Source organism: Oncorhynchus kisutch, unplaced genomic scaffold, assembly GCF_002021735.2.
Source record: "Oncorhynchus kisutch isolate 150728-3 unplaced genomic scaffold, Okis_V2 scaffold3741, whole genome shotgun sequence".
Taxonomy (NCBI): domain Eukaryota; kingdom Metazoa; phylum Chordata; class Actinopteri; order Salmoniformes; family Salmonidae; genus Oncorhynchus; species Oncorhynchus kisutch.
Genome location: NW_022265686.1, coordinates 82,591 through 100,000, shown reverse-complemented (window position 1 = coordinate 100,000; position 17,410 = coordinate 82,591). Strand labels below are relative to the sequence as shown.

General features: G+C 47.1%; 1 protein-coding gene across 1 annotated transcript in view; it reads left to right on the top strand.

Annotated features, from left to right (window-relative positions):
- Positions 1–8,421, top strand: part of LOC109887079 (ryanodine receptor 2) — a 307,522-nt gene extending 299,101 nt beyond the window's left edge. The window contains 3 exon segments of the mRNA XM_031820923.1: positions 2,884–2,984; positions 5,705–5,756; positions 7,306–8,421. Of these exon segments, the coding sequence (XP_031676783.1) occupies positions 2,884–2,984; positions 5,705–5,756; positions 7,306–7,401 (249 nt within the window). The 3' untranslated portion in view covers positions 7,402–8,421.
- The last annotated feature ends 8,989 nt before the right edge of the window (positions 8,422–17,410 follow it).

Below are 17,410 nucleotides of genomic sequence, written 5' to 3'. Positions count from 1 at the left end.
CTCATGATGTCATATCCCCACAACGCTGAAACAGAGACTAGTTAAACAGGTCGTCATATCCCCACAACGCTGAAACAGAGACTAGTTAAACAGGTCGTCATATCCCCACAACGCTGAAACAGAGACTAGTTTAACAGGTCTTCATATCCCCACAACGCTGAAACAGAGACTAGTTAAACAGCTCGTCATATTCCCACAACGCTGAAACAGAGACTAGTTAAACAGGTAGTCATATCCCCACAACGCTGAGAAAACAGAGACTGGGAATGTGTCATTGTGAAAACAGTTAGTCATATTCCCACAGTGCAGAAACAGAGACAATCCTAGTTTAACAGTTAGTCATGGCCTCTCAAGTGTCTCAGCGGTCTAAGGCACTGCTTCGCTGTGTTGCGGCGTCATTACAGCCTGGAGTTTGATCCCTGACTGTGTCACGACCGGCCGTGACCTGGAGTCCCATAGGGCGGTGCACAATTGGCCCAGTGTCGGCTGGGTTAGGGGAGGGTTTGGCCCAGCGTCGTCTGGGTTAGGGGAGGGTTTGGCCCAGCGTCGTCCGGGTTAGGGGAGGGTTTGGCCCAGCATCGTCTGGTTTAGGGGAGGGTTTGGCCCAGCATTGTCTGGGTTAGGGGAGGGTTTGGCTCAGCGTCTTCCGGGATAGGGGAGGGTTTGGCCCAGCATCTTCCGGGTTAGGGGGGGGTTTGGCCCAGCGTCGTCCGGGTTAAGGGAGGGTTTGGCCCAGCATCGTCCGGGTTAGGGGAGGGTTTGGCTCAGCGTCGTCCGGGTTAGGGGAGGGTTTGGCCCAGCGTCTTCCGGATTAGGGGAGGGTTTGGCCCAGCGTCTTCCGGGTTAGGGGAGGGTTTTGCCCAGCGTCTTCCGGGTTAGGGGAGGGTTTGGCCCAGCGTCTTCCGGGTTAGGGGAGGGTTTGGCCCAGCATCGTCCGGGTTAGGGGAGGGTTTGGCTCAGCGCCGTCCGGGTTAGGGGAGGGTTTGGCTCAGCGTCGTCCAGGTTAGGGGAGGGTTTGGCCGGGGGGGGCTTTACTTGGCTCATCGCATTCTAGCGACACCTTGTGGCGGACTATGCACCTGCAAGCTGACCCCGGTCGTCAGTTGAACAGTGTTTCCTCTGACACATTGATGGCTTCCGGATTAAGCGGGGTAGTGTTTTAAGAAGCAGCTTGGCGGGTCATGTTTCGGGCAGGACTCAAAACTCGACCTTCGACATCTCCCGAGCCTGTTGGAGAGTTACAGCGATGAGACAAGACAGGGAGCCTGGCTGATATGGTGGCTGATCTCTCAGAGGGTCGTCTGAGGACAACAACAACAAACAGTGTCTCTGATGAGGAGACAGCTCGTCCTCGGAAGAACACTGGAGGAACTAAGTTCAGATGTTACTCAACAGCTAAAGGGGAGATAATATTATGGGATGTTCAGGATTACTGTTACAGGACACTAGTATCCTCAAGACACTGTTAGCCCATGGCTAAACAGGAGAGAGAGAGTCGGGACAATGATAGACTGCAGGACCAATCTGCATGCTGAACAGTGTGTATGAATATGTATGTATCCCAAATAACACCCTATTCCCTTTATAGTGCACTAATTTCAACCAGAGCCCTATAGGCCATAATCAAAAGTAGTGCACTACATAATCAAATCAAATCAAATCACATCACATTTTATTTGTCACATACACATGGTTAGCAGATGTTAATGCGAGTGTAGCGAAATGCTTGTGCTTCTAGTTCCGACAATGCAGTAATAACCAACAAGTAATCTAACTAACAATTCCAAAACTACTGTCTTATACACAGTGTAAGGGGATAAAGAATATGTACATAAGGATATATGAATGAGTGATGGTACAGAGCAGCATAGGCAAGATACAGTAGATGATATCGAGTACAGTATATACATATGAGATGAGTATGTAAACAAAGTGGCATAGTTAAAGTGGCTAGTGATACATGTATTACATAAGGATACAGTCGATGATATAGAGTACAGTATATTCATATGCATATGAGAGGGCATGTTGTCCGGTAGGGATTAGGGTGCCGTTTGGGAAAGCATCCATGGACACTAGGGCTGGATGACTCCTAGTCGTAGGGAGGAGAGGTAAAGCAGCAATGATTGATTGTGTTGTCAGCTGAAGGGCTCTTGACTGGTTATGTATTATATTAAAACTAACTCATCTGACAGGAAAATCATAACTGGTATCAGACACCAGGAGTTCTCTAACCTCTCATTGGGACCCCCCCCCCAGACCTTTCACTATTTAGTTGTATCTCTGAACTATCTCACCTGATTGACCTAGTGAAAGGGGCTTGATGATTAGTGGACAAGTTGAATCAGGTGAGTTAGCTGTGGAATAGTTAAATACATGGAACTGTTGGGTGTCCTGAGGAGATGTTGGAGAACGTCTGGGGGTCCTGAGGAGAGGTTGGAGAACGTATAGGGACCTGAGGAGAGGTTGGAGAACGTCTGGAGGTCCTGCGGAGATGTTGGAGAATGTCTAGGGACCAGAGGAGAGGTTGGAGAACGTCTAGGGACCAGAGGAGAGGTTGGAGAACGTCTGGGGGTCCTGAGGAGAGGTTGGAGAACGTCTAGGGACCAGAGGAGAGGTTGGAGAACGTCTGGGGGTCCTGAGGAGAGGTTGGAGAACGTCTAGGGACCAGAGGAGATGTTGGAGAACCACTGTCTTATACAGTCTGATGCTCTGGATCTGTGTCTTCCCTCATTGTAGAATTTAGTTATAGACTTAAATGCTGGTGTTGGAAATTCAAAATGAGATGAATCTGAGCCATGTTGCCCCTGTGTTGAGAGAGATGAGGTCGGCTGGCAGCATCACACTGGCAGCATCACATACAGACTTGTCTTTCTCTTGCAGACCAAATGCTTCATCTGCGGAATAGGAAACGACTACTTTGACACAGTACCTCATGGCTTCGAAACCCACACCCTGCAGGAGCACAACTTGGCCAACTATCTGTGAGTAGAGACATATGTCCCCCCCTGTCATCTCCAGTCAGTGTCCAGAGTCTGGGGAGAGGGGACAGAACCGCTAGAGTGAAAAGGAGTGGGGAGAGGGGGCAGAACCGCTAGAGTGAAAAGGAGTGGGGAGAGGGGAGAGAACCGCTAGAGTGAAAAGGAGTGGGGAGTGGGGACGTCCTTGTTTTGTCCCCTTTTCTAAAGTCTTTCTGGTACATAACAGCTTGTCTCCATGTTGCATTAGGAGGCTATTGATCACATAGTCATGCAGAGAGAAGATCAGGAAGTAGAGGGAATTAAAACCAACTGATTTCCTGCTCTATGCTGCTTCACATTCTGTTAAAGGGGCAATCAGCGGTTGAAATCATAACCAAAGTGTTTTCCCCGCCTCTGTTTTGTTATAAAGATGAGGGATTTGGCTGGAGAGATGGAACCTCTCTCAAATTCCTAGACAGAGCTCTGGAGGACTGACCATCCGTGGGATCTTAAGGATGGTTTAATCATGTTTTAGAGGCTGTACAGGGGTTGTCGACTTTGTTACCAAACACTGGAGTAACAAAAGCTTCTATTTGGGGTTTGTGATGCGATAGGAAAGTTGAACGATCTGTCATCTGTCTGATTGAAGTGATGTTAACTCTAAATGTCTTCCTGTTGGGTTTGTGATGGGGTAGGAAACTATCTGTCTGAAGTGATGTTGACTCTAAATGTCTTCCTGTTGGGTTTGTGATGGGGTAGGAAACTATCTGTCTGAAGTGATGTTAACTCTAAATGTCTTCCTGTTGGGTTTGTGATGGGGTAGGAAACTATCTGTCTGACTGAAGTGATGTTAACTCTAAATGTCTTCCTGTTGGGTTTGTGATGGGGTATGAAACTATCTATCTGTCTGAAGTGATGTTAACTCTAAATGTCTTCCTGTTGGGTTTGTGATGGGGTAGGAAACTATCTGTCTGAAGTGATGTTGACTCTAAATGTCTTCCTGTTGGGTTTGTGATGGGGTAGGAAACTATCTGTCTGAAGTGATGTTAACTCTAAATGTCTTCCTGTTGGGTTTGTGATGGGGTATGAAACTATCTGTCTGTCTGAAGTGATGTTAACTCTAAATGTCTTCCTGTTGGGTTTGTGATGGGGTATGAAACTATCTGTCTGTCTGAAGTGATGTTAACTCTAAATGTCTTCCTCTAGGGTTTGTGATGGGGTATGAAACTATCTGTCTGTCTGAAGTGATGTTAACTCTAAATGTCTTCCTGTTGGGTTTGTGATGGGGTATGAAACTATCTGTCTGAAGTGATGTTAACTCTAAATGTCTTCCTGTTGGGTTTGTGATGGGGTAGGAAACTATCTGTCTGACTGAAGTGATGTTAACTCTAAATGTCTTCCTATTGGGTTTGTGATGGGGTATGAAACTATCTGACTGAAGTGATGTTAACTCTAAATGTCTTCCTGTTGGGTTTGTGATGGGGTAGGAAACTATCTGTCTGACTGAAGTGATGTTAACTCTAAATGTCTTCCTGTTGGGTTTGTGATGGGGTAGGAAACTATTTGTCTGACTGAAGTGATGTTAACTCTAAATGTCTTCCTGTTGGGTTTGTGATGGGGTAGGAAACTATCTGTCTGACTGAAGTGATGTTAACTCTAAATGTCTTCCTATTGGGTTTGTGATGGGGTAGGAAACTATCTGACTGAAGTGATGTTAACTCTAAATGTCTTCCTGTTGGGTTTGTGATGGGGTAGGAAACTATCTGTCTGACTGAAGTGATGTTAACTCTAAATGTCTTCCTGTTGGGTTTGTGATGGGGTAGGAAACTATCTGTCTGACTGAAGTGATGTTAACTCTAAATGTCTTCCTGTTGGGTTTGTGATGGGGTATGAAACTATCTGACTGAAGTGATGTTAACTCTAAATGTCTTCCTGTTGGGTTTGTGATGGGGTAGGAAACTATCTGACTGAAGTGATGTTAACTCTAAATGTCTTCCTGTTGGGTTTGTGATGGGGTATGAAACGATCTGTCTGTCTGAAGTGATGTTAACTCTAAATGTCTTCCTGTTGGGTTTGTGATGGGGTATGAAACTGTCTGTCTGAAGTGATGTTAACTCTAAATGGCTTCCTGTTGGGTTTGTGATGGGGTAGGAAACTATCTGTCTGACTGAAGTGATGTTAACTCTAAATGTCTTCCTGTTGGGTTTGTGATGGGGTATGAATCTATCTGACTGAAGTGATTTTAACTCTAAATGTCTTCCTGTTGGGTTTGTGATGGGGTATGAAACTATCTGTCTGTCTGAAGTGATGTTAACTCTAAATGTCTTCCTCTAGGGTTTGTGATGGGGTATGAAACTGTCTGTCTGAAGTGATGTTAACTCTAAATGGCTTCCTGTTGGGTTTGTGATGGGGTAGGAAACTATCTGTCTGACTGAAGTGATGTTAACTCTAAATGTCTTCCTGTTGGGTTTGTGATGGGGTATGAAACTGTCTGTCTGAAGTGATGTTAACTCTAAATGTCTTCCTGTTGGGTTTGTGATGGGGTAGGAAACTATCTGACTGAAGTGATGTTAACTCTAAATGTCTTCCTGTTGGGTTTGTGATGGGGTAGGAAACTATCTGACTGAAGTGATGTTAACTCTAAATGTCTTCCTGTTGGGTTTGTGATGGGGTAGGAAACTATCTGACTGAAGTGATGTTAACTCTAAATGTCGTCCTGTTTTTCGTCCCGTTTTGCTCTCCAGCTTCTTTGTGATGTATCTCATTAACAAAGATGAAACAGAGCACACAGGCCAGGTAAGTCTCAGGTTTACACCTCAAATGGCCCCCTATTCCCTATGTAGTGCACTCCTTTTGACCAGGGTCCATAGGGCCCATAGGGTCCATAGGGTCTATATGGTCTATAGGGTCAATGGGGTCCATAGGGTCCATAGGGCCCTAGTCCAATGTAGTGCACTATAAAGGGAATAGGGTGTGGTTGTAGGACAGTAAGTACACACAAAATAGATGTTTCCCTCCCATCACTACTCACACAACAATGGTATTCCTCCCCAGGGCGTTAGCTCTGCTCTGCATCTCAGAGGAGAAAACACCTGTATTGTTTCATCACCAGCATTATGCCCCGTCACTCTCTGAACACACACTTAGATTTGTAGAAGAGACAATAATTTGACGTCAGGGAAATGACTACAAACCAGAAAGAGAACCATTTAACCTCAGGGAAATGACTACAAACCAGAAAGAGAACCATTTAACCTCAGGGAAATGACTACAAACCAGAAAGAGAACCATTTAACCTCAGGGAAATGACTACAACATGTATAAACCAGAAAGAGAACCATTTAACCCCAGGGAAATGACTATAACTCATACGAAGACTCCAAAAAAGGCAAATCTCCAGATCCCGAAGGCCTCATTTGTGCAGGTTATCATGTTCATTGCACCTTAGTGAAGTCACTGTATGTTAGTAGAGAGACCATTGACTTGTGACTGTAGAGGTAATGTAGAGGTAATGTAGAGGCACTGTAGAGGTAATGGAGAGGGAATGTAGAGGGAATGTAGAGGTAATGTAGAGGCACTGTAGAGGCACTGTAGAGGGACTGTAGAGGGAATGTAGAGGCACTGTAGAGGTAATGTATAGGGAATGTAGAGGTAATGTAGAGGCACTGTAGAGGTAATGTAGAGGTAAAATAGAGGCACTGTAGAGGCAATGTAGAGGGAATGTAGAGGTAATGTAGAGGGAATGTAGAGGCATTGTAGAGGTAATTTAGAGGGAATGTAGAGGTAATGTAGAGGTACATTATTATATTATACTTGTTATATATTAAATCAACTGTCTGATACCCCTCCCTTTCCTCCCCCTTCCCTCCCTCCCTTCCCTCCCTCCCTTTCCTCCCCTCCCTCCTCCCCCTTCCCTCCCCTCCCTCCTCCCCCTCCCCTCCCTTCCCTCCCCTCCCTCCTCCCCCTTCCCTCCCTTTCCTCCCCTCCCTCCTCCCCCTTCCCTCCCCTCCCTCCTCCCCCTCCTCCCCCTTCCCTCCCCTCCCTCCTCCCCCTCCCCTCCCTTCCCTCCCCTCCCTCCTCCCCCTTCCCTCCCTTTCCTCCCCCCTTTCCTCTCTATCCCCCCTTCCCTCTCTATCCTCCCCTCCCCTCCCCTCCCTCCCTCCCTCCCCCTTCCCTCCATCCCCTCCCCCCTCTCTATCCCCCCTCCTTCCCTCCCTCCCTCCCTCCCTCTCTATCCTCCCCTCCCTCCCTCCTCCCCTCCCTCCCTCCCTCCCTCCTCCCCTCCCCCCCCCCTCCCCTCCCTCCCCCCTCCCTCCCCTCCCCCTCCCCTCCCCCCCGTCTCCAGGAGTCGTATGTGTGGAAGATGTACCAGGAGCGGTGTTGGGAATTCTTCCCTGCCGGAGACTGTTTCCGCAAACAATACGAAGACCAGCTCAACTGATTCATGAATCAACTGATCAATTCAACTGACTACTGATCAGCTGATCTATTGATCCAGATGCAGAGACTCGTCCTTTCTTACTGATCAATGTGAAAGGGGCTGTTTAGTCACCTTCCTTCGTCAGCTAGCCCCCCCCCCCCACCCCCCCCACGCGCTGTTTGGAAAGCTTTCCAGACACTGTACATAATAATATAATGACGATGATTACTCAACTGTATAATGTCCTTCCTGGGTGCGTTTGGAACACAGGGCTGTGTTTTGACTTTGAGGACTTAATGCTTCATACATTTGCTTTTAATAATTCCACATTGATGACAAGCGAACTAAATGATTGGAGGGGAGATGGGGGGGGGGGGGACGCTGAAGAAAAGGAGGGGAAAAAGACTAAAACCAAACTGCTTTGTGGGACGTGCTTCTCCAGAGAACACCTGAATGAATAAATGCTGTTTTGTTGCTCATCCTCTACGCCTCAGGAATGACAGGGTGGACAGTACTGTACAGTACATACAGGAGGCCCAGCGGATGGAGAGGGTGGACAGTACTGTACAGTACATACAGGAGGCCCAGCGGATGGAGAGGGTGGACAGTACTGTACAGTACATACAGGAGGCCCAGCGGATGGAGAGGGTGGACCGAGGCGGGACATGATGAGGAAACAGTGCCTTACCAAGCCGGGTCTGAGCAGAGCTATGCAAGATGGAGGGAAGAGGAAGGCATCAGCAACACGTCAGCAACACGTCAGAAACACGTCAGCAACACGTCAGCAACACGTCAGCAACACGTCAGCAACACGTCAGCACATCATGTGGAGACTGATACACACACGGGGGCTGATGTTTCTGACATAACGATGGGAGGCTGTGTGTGTGTGTGTGTGTGAGTGGTGTGTCTCGGAGACAGCGTGGACGGAGTTTGTGTTGGAGATAAGACAAGGAGGAAGGATGATAGAGAGTGAAGGAGGGAGAGAGGGTAGGAGGGGGAGAGAGAAAGAGAGAGTGAAAGAGGGAGGGAGAGAAAGAGAGAGAGAAGGAGGGAGGGAGAGAGAGAGATAAGGAGGGAGGGGGAGAGAGAAAGAGAGAGAGTGAAGGAAGGAGGGAGGGAGGGAGGGAGGGAGGGAGGGAGGGAGGGAGGGAGGGAGGGAGGGAGGGAGGGAGGGAGGGAGGGAGGGAGGGAGAACGATGAGAGAAGTAGAATATGTGGTCTTCTTCATATGGAGCTCTGGACACTGTTCTCTCCCCAATTGTTCTTTTAGCAGGTTTTTTGGAAGGAGGAGAAGGGAAGGGAGGAGAGGGGAGGGAAATATATACTGCTCTTATGCAATCCAGCAACAGAGTTAACTCTTTATATACAAGTTCTACCAAACATCTCAGAAAAATTCAATATGTTTCATTGCATGTTTATTATGCAAGTTGAATGAAAAGTTTAAGAAATAAAGATGACGTAAGATTGATCTTTGTCACAACCAAAATGTTTTGTCTAGGTTTAAGATGATTTCATGAAGACGCATCTCTATAGTATTTATGTGTTGTAGGCTTCAGTGTAAATTACAGACCATCGGCCCAGAATACTCTATAGTATTTATGTGTTGTAGGCTTCAGTGTAAATTACAGACCATCAGCCCAGAATACTCTATAGTATTTATGTGTTGTGGGCTTCAGTGTAAATTACAGACCATCGGCCCAGAATACTCTATAGTATTTATGTGTTGTAGGCTTCAGTGTAAATTACAGACCATCGGCCCAGAATACTCTATAGTATTTATGTGTTGTGGGCTTCAGTGTAAATTACAGACCATCAGCCCAGAATACTGATTAAATAATACTGGGTCATCTGCTTCTTTCATCCTCACCTGTGTTTTATGAATCAGGTAACGGCCCATAGTGCTTTGGGCCAAAAGTAGTGCACTATATAGGGCTTAGTGTTACATTTGGGAAACAGACTCATTCTGATTGAAGCTGAAGCAATACTCATTCAGGGACTCATGGAATATAATTATGTTAAGTGACAACAACAACATTACAAGCCTGCTCCATTTTGTTTCACATCAATATGCCAATAAAGTTATTTGTAAATAAAGTGAATAAGTACTTAAATAAACTGAAGTGGTTTGTCCTAGTTCGTAACCACTAGCAGCTGTTAACAGGGAGAAGGCTACAGTATGTACACCAGCCGTGAGATATTATTCTGTTCTATTATACAATAATGGGTTTTAAAATGACGCTCATTCATCAAACCATCGCCTACTTTCATTCCCATGTCATTTACAACTATAAAATATATCTCTCTTTCTTACTTGTTATACAGAATAATGTGAAACCATTACAATAACAGATCATGAACAGCTGCTTACATAAGAAGTGGGTCCCGATATTTGACTCACGTAATGAACGTTGAATTACCGAGCTCACGGTAAATACCATGACGGATAACCTGTCACCATATTACTGTACCGTGTAGAGTTGTGACTTCCTGTGTGTGACCTGCTGTACAAGGGGAAGATCAGATAGAAATGGAGCTGCATGATTTTGTCAAATAAATGATTATTTATTGATGCGTGGAGACGAGAACATTCTTGCCATGCCAGTGGCTCAGCTCAGCTGTAGGGGGGCCACAGACCCTTTATCTATGGGGGGGGCACAGACCCTTTATCTATGGGTGGAGACGAGAACATTCTTGCCATGCCAGTGAGTGGCTCAGCTCAGCTGGGGGGGGGGGGGGGGGGGGCACAGACCCTTTATCTATGGGTGGAGAGGAGAACATTCTTGCCATGCCAGTGAGTGGCTCAGCTCAGCTGGCGGGGGGGGGGGGGGCACAGACCCTTTATCTATGGGTGGAGACGAGAACATTCTTGCCATGCCAGTGAGTGGCTCAGCTCAGCTGTGGGGGGGCCAGAGACCCTTTATCTATGGGGGGGGGCACAGACCCTTTATCTATGGGTGGAGACGAGAACATTCTTGCCATGCCAGTGAGTGGCTCAGCTGTAGGGGGGCCACAGACCCTTTATCTATGGGTGGAGACGAGAACATTCTTGCCATGCCAGTGAGTCGCTCAGCTGTAGGGGGGCCACAGACCCTTTATCTATGGGGGGGGGCACAGACCCTTTATCTATGGGTGGAGACGAGAACATTCTTGCCATGCCAGTGAGTCGCTCAGCTCAGTTGTAGGGGGGCCACAGACCCTTTATCTATGGGGGGCCACAGACCCTTTATCTATGGGTGGAGAGGAGAACATTCTTGCCATGCCAGTGAGTCGCTCAGCTGTAGGGGGGCCACAGACCCTTTATCTATGGGGGGGGGGCACAGACCATTTATCTATGGGTGGAGACGAGAACATTCTTGCCATGCCAGTGAGTGGCTCAGCTGTAGGGGGGCCACAGACCCTTTATCTATGGGGGGGCCACAGACCCTTTATCTATGGGGGGGCCACAGACCCTTTATCTATGGGGGGGCACAGACCCTTTATCTATGGGGGGGGGCACAGACCCTTTATCTATGGGTGGAGAGGAGAACATTCTTGCCATGCCAGTGAGTGGCTCAGCTCAGCTGTAGGGGGGCCACAGACCCTTTATCTATGGGGGGCCACAGACCCTTTATCTATGGGGGGGGCACAGACCCTTTATCTATGGGTGGAGAGGAGAACATTCTTGTCATGCCAGTGAGTGGCTCAGCTCAGCTAGCTCAGCCTCTATAAACCGAAAGTCAACCAGGTACCATTTATCAGTTCATCTCTGGGGGGGGCCACAGACCCTTTATCTATGGGGGGGTCAGAGACCCGTTATCTCTGGGTGGAGAGGAGAACATTCTTGCCATGCCAGTGAGTGGCTCAGCTCAGCTAGCTCAGTCTCTATAAACCGAAAGTCAACCAGGTACCGTTTATCAGTTCATCTCTGGGGGGGCCACAGACCCTTTATCTATGGGGGGGCCAGAGACCCGTTATCTCTGGGTGGAGAGGAGAACATTCTTGCCATGCCAGTGAGTGGCTCAGCTCAGCTAGCTCAGCCTCTATAAACCGAAAGTCAACCAGGTACCGTTTATCAGTTCATCTCTGGGGGGGTCAAAGACCCTTTATCTATGGGGGGGGTCGAGACGCTTTATCTCTGGGGGGCCAAAGACCCTTTATCTCTGGGGGGGGGTCAGAGACCCTTTATCTATGGGGGGGTCAGAGACCCTTTATCTATGGGGGGGGGCAGAGACGCTTTATCTCTGGGGGGGCCAGAGACCCTTTATCTGGGGGGGGGGGCAGAGACCCTTTATCTCTGGGGGGGCTAGAGACCCTTTATCTTAGGGGGGGCAGAGACCCTTTATCTCTGGGGGGGGGGGCAAAGACCCTTTATCTCTCGGGGGCCAGAGGCCATTTATCTCTGGGGGGGGGGGGGGGGGGGGCAGAGACTCTTTATCTCTGGGGGGCCAGATACCCTTTACCAGTCTGTGTCCTGAAGGTGAGTGTTAGATGGGAGAGCCAGAAGGCACAGCAGTATTACAGGAGACATCACTATATCAGTCTGTGTCCTGAAGGTGAATGTTAGATGGGAGAGCCAGAAGGCACAGCAGTATTACAGGAGACATCACTATATCAGTCTGTGTCCTGAAGGTGAGTGTTAGATGGGAGAGCCAGAAGGCACAGCAGTATTACAGGAGACATCACTATATCAGTCTGTGTCCTGAAGGTGAGTGTTAGATGGGAGAGCCAGAAGGGACAGCAGGATTACAGGAGACATCACTATATCAGTCTGTGTCCTGAAGGTGAGTGTTAGATGGGAGAGCCAGAAGGCACAGCAGGATTACAGGAGACATCACTATATCAGTCTGTGTTCTGAAGGTGAGTGTTAGATGGGAGAGCCAGAAAGCACAGCAGTATTACAGGAGACATCACTATATCAGTCTGTGTTCTGAAGGTGAGTGTTAGATGGGAGAGCCAGAAGGCACAGCAGTATTACAGGAGACATCACTATATCAGTCTGTGTTCTGAAGGTGAGTGTTAGATGGGAGAGCCAGAAAGCACAGCAGTATTACAGGAGACATCACTATATCAGTATTTTCTAGTATCTTATCTTCTGTGCTGTAAGTAGTTTGCCAAAATGCCACTTGTTCCCTATATGGAGCACTCATGTTCAATAGGGCCCATAGCACTACAATAGGGAATAGGGTGCCATTGGGGACTCAGCCTAACAGAAGATTAATGAGACTATAGCTGATGACCTGAAGATTAAACAGCATCAAAACAAATATCCACAATTTGAACGATATGGCAAAAAGAAAACAAACCGAAATGACATCAGAAATATGGTTGAGGGTAGAGGAAGGACATCAGTAATAGATGAGAGAGGTTGAGGGTAGAGGAAGGACATCAGTAATAGATGAGAGAGGTGAGGGTAAGAGGAAGGACATCAGTAATAGATGGGAGAGGTTGAGGGTAGAGGAAGGACATCAGTAATAGATGGGAGAGGTTGAGGGGTAGAGGAAGGACATCAGTAATAGATGGGAGAGGTTGAGGGTAGAGGAAGGACATCAGTAATAGATGGTTGAGGGTAGAGGAATCACATCAGTAATAGATGGTTGAGGGTAGAGGAATCACATCAGTAATAGATGGTTGAGGGTAGAGGAAGGACATCAGTAATAGATGGTTGAGGGTAGAGGAAAGACATCAGTAATAGATGGGAGAGGGTAGAGGAAGGACATCAGTAATAGATGGGAGAGGTTGAGGGTAGAGGAAGGACATCAGTAATAGATGGTTGAGGGTAGAGGAAGGACATCAGTAATAGATGGTTGAGGGTAGAGGAAGGACATCAGTAATAGAATGGTTGAGGGTAGAGGAAGGACATCAGTAATAGATGGTTGAGGGTAGAGGAAGGACATCAGTAATAGATGGGAAGAGGGTAGAGGAAGGACATCAGTAATAGATGGGAGAGGTTGAGGGTAGAGGAAGGACATCAGTAATAGATGGGAGAGGTTGAGGGTAGAGGATGGACATCACTAATAGATGGTTGAGGGTAGAGGAAGGACATCAGTAATAGATGGTTGAGGGTAGAGGAAGGACATCAGTAATAGATGGTTGAGGGTAGAGGAAGGACATCAGTAATAGATGGTTGAGGGTAGAGGAAGGACATCAGTAATAGATGGTTGAGGGTAGAGGAAGGATATCAGTAATAGATGGGAGAGGTTGAGGGTAGAGGAAGGACATCAGTAATAGAAGGGAGAGGTTGAGGGTAGAGGAAGGACATCAGTAATAGATGGGAGAGGTTGAGGGTAGAGGAAGGACATCAGTAATAGATGGTGAGGGTAGAGGAAGGACATCAGTAATAGATGGTTGAGGGTAGAGGAAGGACATCAGTAATAGTGGTTGAGGTAAGAGGAAGGACATCAGTAATAGATGGTTGAGGGTAGAGGAAGGACATCAGTAATAGATGGGAGAGGTTGAGGGTAGAGGAAGGACATCAGTAATAGATGGTTGAGGGTAGAGGAAGGACCATCAGTAATAGATGGGTGAGGGTAGAGGAAGGACATCCAGTAAATAGTGGTGAGGTAGAGGAAGGACAATCAGTAATAGATGGTTGAGGGTAGAGGAAGGACATCAGTAATAGATGGGAGAGGTTGAGGGTAGAGGAAAGACATCAGTAATAGATGGTTGAGGGTAGAGGAAGGACATCCAGTAATAGATGGAGAGAGGTTGAGGGTAGAGGAAGGACATCAGTATAGATGGTTGGGGTTGAGGGTAGAGGAAGGACATCAGTAATAGATGGTTGAGGGTAGAGGAAGGACATCAGTAATAGATGGTTGAGGGTAGAGGAAGGACATCAGTAATAGATGGTTGAGGGTAGAGGAAGGACATCAGTAATAGATGGGAGAGGGTAGAGGAAGGACATCAGTAATAGATGGTTGAGGGTAGAGGAAGGACATCAGTAATAGATGGTTGAGGGTAGAGGAAGGACATCAGTAATAGATGGTTGAGGGTAGAGGAAGGACATCAGTAATAGATGGTTGAGGGTAGAGGAAGGACATCAGTAATAGATGGTTGAGGGTAGAGGAAGGACATCAGTAATAGATGGTTGAGGGTAGAGGAAGGACATCAGTAATAGATGGTTGAGGGTAGAGGAAGGACATCAGTAATAGATGGGAGAGGTTGAGGGTAGAGGAAGGACATCAGTAATAGATGGTTGAGGGTAGAGGAAGGACATCAGTAATAGATGGGAGAGGTTGAGGGTAGAGGAAGGACATCAGTAATAGATGGTTGAGGGTAGAGGAAGGACATCAGTAATAGATGGTTGAGGGTAGAGGAAGGACATCAGTAATAGATGGGAGAGGTTTGAGGGTAGAGGAAGGACATCAGTAATAGATGGTTGAGGGTAGAGGAAGGACATCAGTAATAGATGGGAGCAGGTTGAGGGTAGAGGAAGGACATCAGTAATAGATGGGAGAGGATGAGGGTAGAGGAAGGACATCAGTAATAGATGGGAGAGGTTGAGGGTAGAGGAAGGACATCAGTAATAGATGGTTGAGGGTAGAGGAAGGACATCAGTAATAGATGGTTGAGGGGTAGAGGAAGGACATCAGTAATAGATGGTTGAGGGTAGAGGAAGGACATCAGTAATAGATGGTTGAGGTAGAGGAAGAACATCAGTAATAGATGGGAGAGGTTGAGGGTAGAGGAAGGACATCAGTAATAGATGGTTGAGGGTAGAGGAAGGACATCAGTAATAGATGGTTGAGGGTAGAGGAAGGACATCAGTAATAGATGGTTGAGGGTAGAGAAAGGACATCAGTAATAGATGGGAGAGGTTGAGGGTAGAGGAAGGACATCAGTAATAGATGGTTGAGGGTAGAGGAAGGACATCAGTAATAGATGGTTGAGGGTAGAGGAAGGACATCAGTAATAGATGGGAGAGGTTGAGGGTAGAGGAAGGACATCAGTAATAGATGGTTGAGGGTAGAGGAAGGACATCAGTATAGATGGGAGAGGTTGAGGGTAGAGGAAGGACATCAGTAATAGATGGTTGAGGATAGAGGAAGGAAATCAGTAATAGATGGGAGAGGTTGAGGGTAGAGGAAGGACATCAGTAATAGATGGTTGAGGGTAGAGGAAGGACATCAGTAATAGATGGGAGAGGTTGAGGGTAGAGGAAGGACATCAGTAATAGATGGTTGAGGGTAGAGGAAGGACATCAGTAATAGATGGGAGAGGTTGAGGGTAGAGGAAGGACATTAGTAATAGATGGTTGAGGGTAGAGGAAGGACATCAGTAATAGATGGGAGAGGTTGAGGGTAGAGGAAGGACATCAGTAATAGATGGTTGAGGGTAGAGGAAGGACATCAGTAATAGATGAGAGAGGTGAGGGTAGAGGAAGGACATCAGTAATAGATGGTTGAGGGTAGAGGAAGGACATCAGTAATAGATGGGAGAGGTTGAGGGTAGAGGAAGGACATCAGTAATAGATGGTTGAGGGTAGTGGAAGGACATCAGTAATAGATGGGAGAGATTGAGGGTAGAGGAAGGACATCAGTAATAGATGGTTGAGGGTAGAGGAAGGACATCAGTAATAGATGGGAGAGGTTGAGGGTAGAGGAAGGACATCAGTAATAGATGGTTGAGGGTAGAGGAAGGACATCAGTAATAGATGGGAGAGGTTGAGGGTAGAGGAAGGACATCAGTAATAGATGGTTGAGGGTAGAGGAAGGACAACAGTAATAGATGGGAGAGGTTGAGGGTAGAGGAAGGACATCAGTAATAGATGGGAGAGGTTGAGGGTAGAGGAAGGACATCAGTAATAGATGGTTGAGGGTAGAGGAAGGACATCAGTAATAGATGGTTGAGGGTAGAGGAAGGACATCAGTAATAGATGGGAGAGGTTGAGGGTAGAGGAAGGACATCAGTAATAGATGGTTGAGGGTAGAGGAAGGACATCAGTAATAGATGGGAGAGGTTGAGGGTAGAGGAAGGACATCAGTAATAGATGGTTGAGGGTAGAGGAAGGACATCAGTAATAGATGGGAGAGGTTGAGGGTAGAGGAAGGACATCAGTAATAGATGGTTGAGGGTTAGAGGAAGGACATCAGTAATAGATGGGAGAGGTTGAGGGTAGAGGAAGGACATTAGTAATAGATGGTTGAGGGTAGAGGAAGGACATCAGTAATAGATGGGAGAGGTTGAGGGTAGAGGAAGGACATCAGTAATAGATGGTTGAGGGTAGAGGAAGGACATCAGTAATAGATGGGAGAGGTTGAGGGTAGAGGAAGGACATCAGTAATAGATGGTTGAGGGTAGAGGAAGAACAACAGTAATAGATGGGAGAGGTTGAGGGTAGAGAAGGACATCATAATGATGGTTGCAGGGGGTAGAGGAAGGACATCAGTAATAGATGGGAGAGGTTGAGGGTAGATGGGAAGGACATTCAGTAATAGATTGTTGAGGGTAGGAGGAAGGACATTCAGTTAATAGATGGGAGAGGTGAGGGATAGAGGAGGAACATCAGTTAATAGATGGGAGAGGTTGAGGGTAGAGGAAGGACATCAGTTATAGATGGTTAGTGTAGAGGAAATCTAGAGGAAGGACATCCGTAATAGATGGTTGAGGGTAGAGGAAGGACATCAGTAATAGATGGTTGAGGGTAGAGGAAGGACATCAGTAATAGATTGGTTGAGGTCTAGAGGAAGGACATCAGTAATAGATGGGTGAGGGTAGAGCGAAGGACATCAGTAATTAGATGGGAGAGGGTAGAGGAAGGACTTCAGTAATAGATGGGAGAGTTGAGGGTAGAGGAAGGACATCAGTAATAGATGGTTGAGGGTAGAGGAAGGACATCAGTAATAGATGGTTGAGGGTAAGAGGAAGGACATCAGTAATAGATGGTTGAGGGTAGAGGAAGGACATCAGTAATAGATGTTGAGGTAGAGGAAGGACATCAGTACTAGATGGCTGAGGGTAGAGGACGGACATCAGTAATAGATGGTTGAGGGTAGAGGAAGGACATCGTAAATAGATGGTTGAGCGGTAGAGGAAGGACATCAGTAATAGA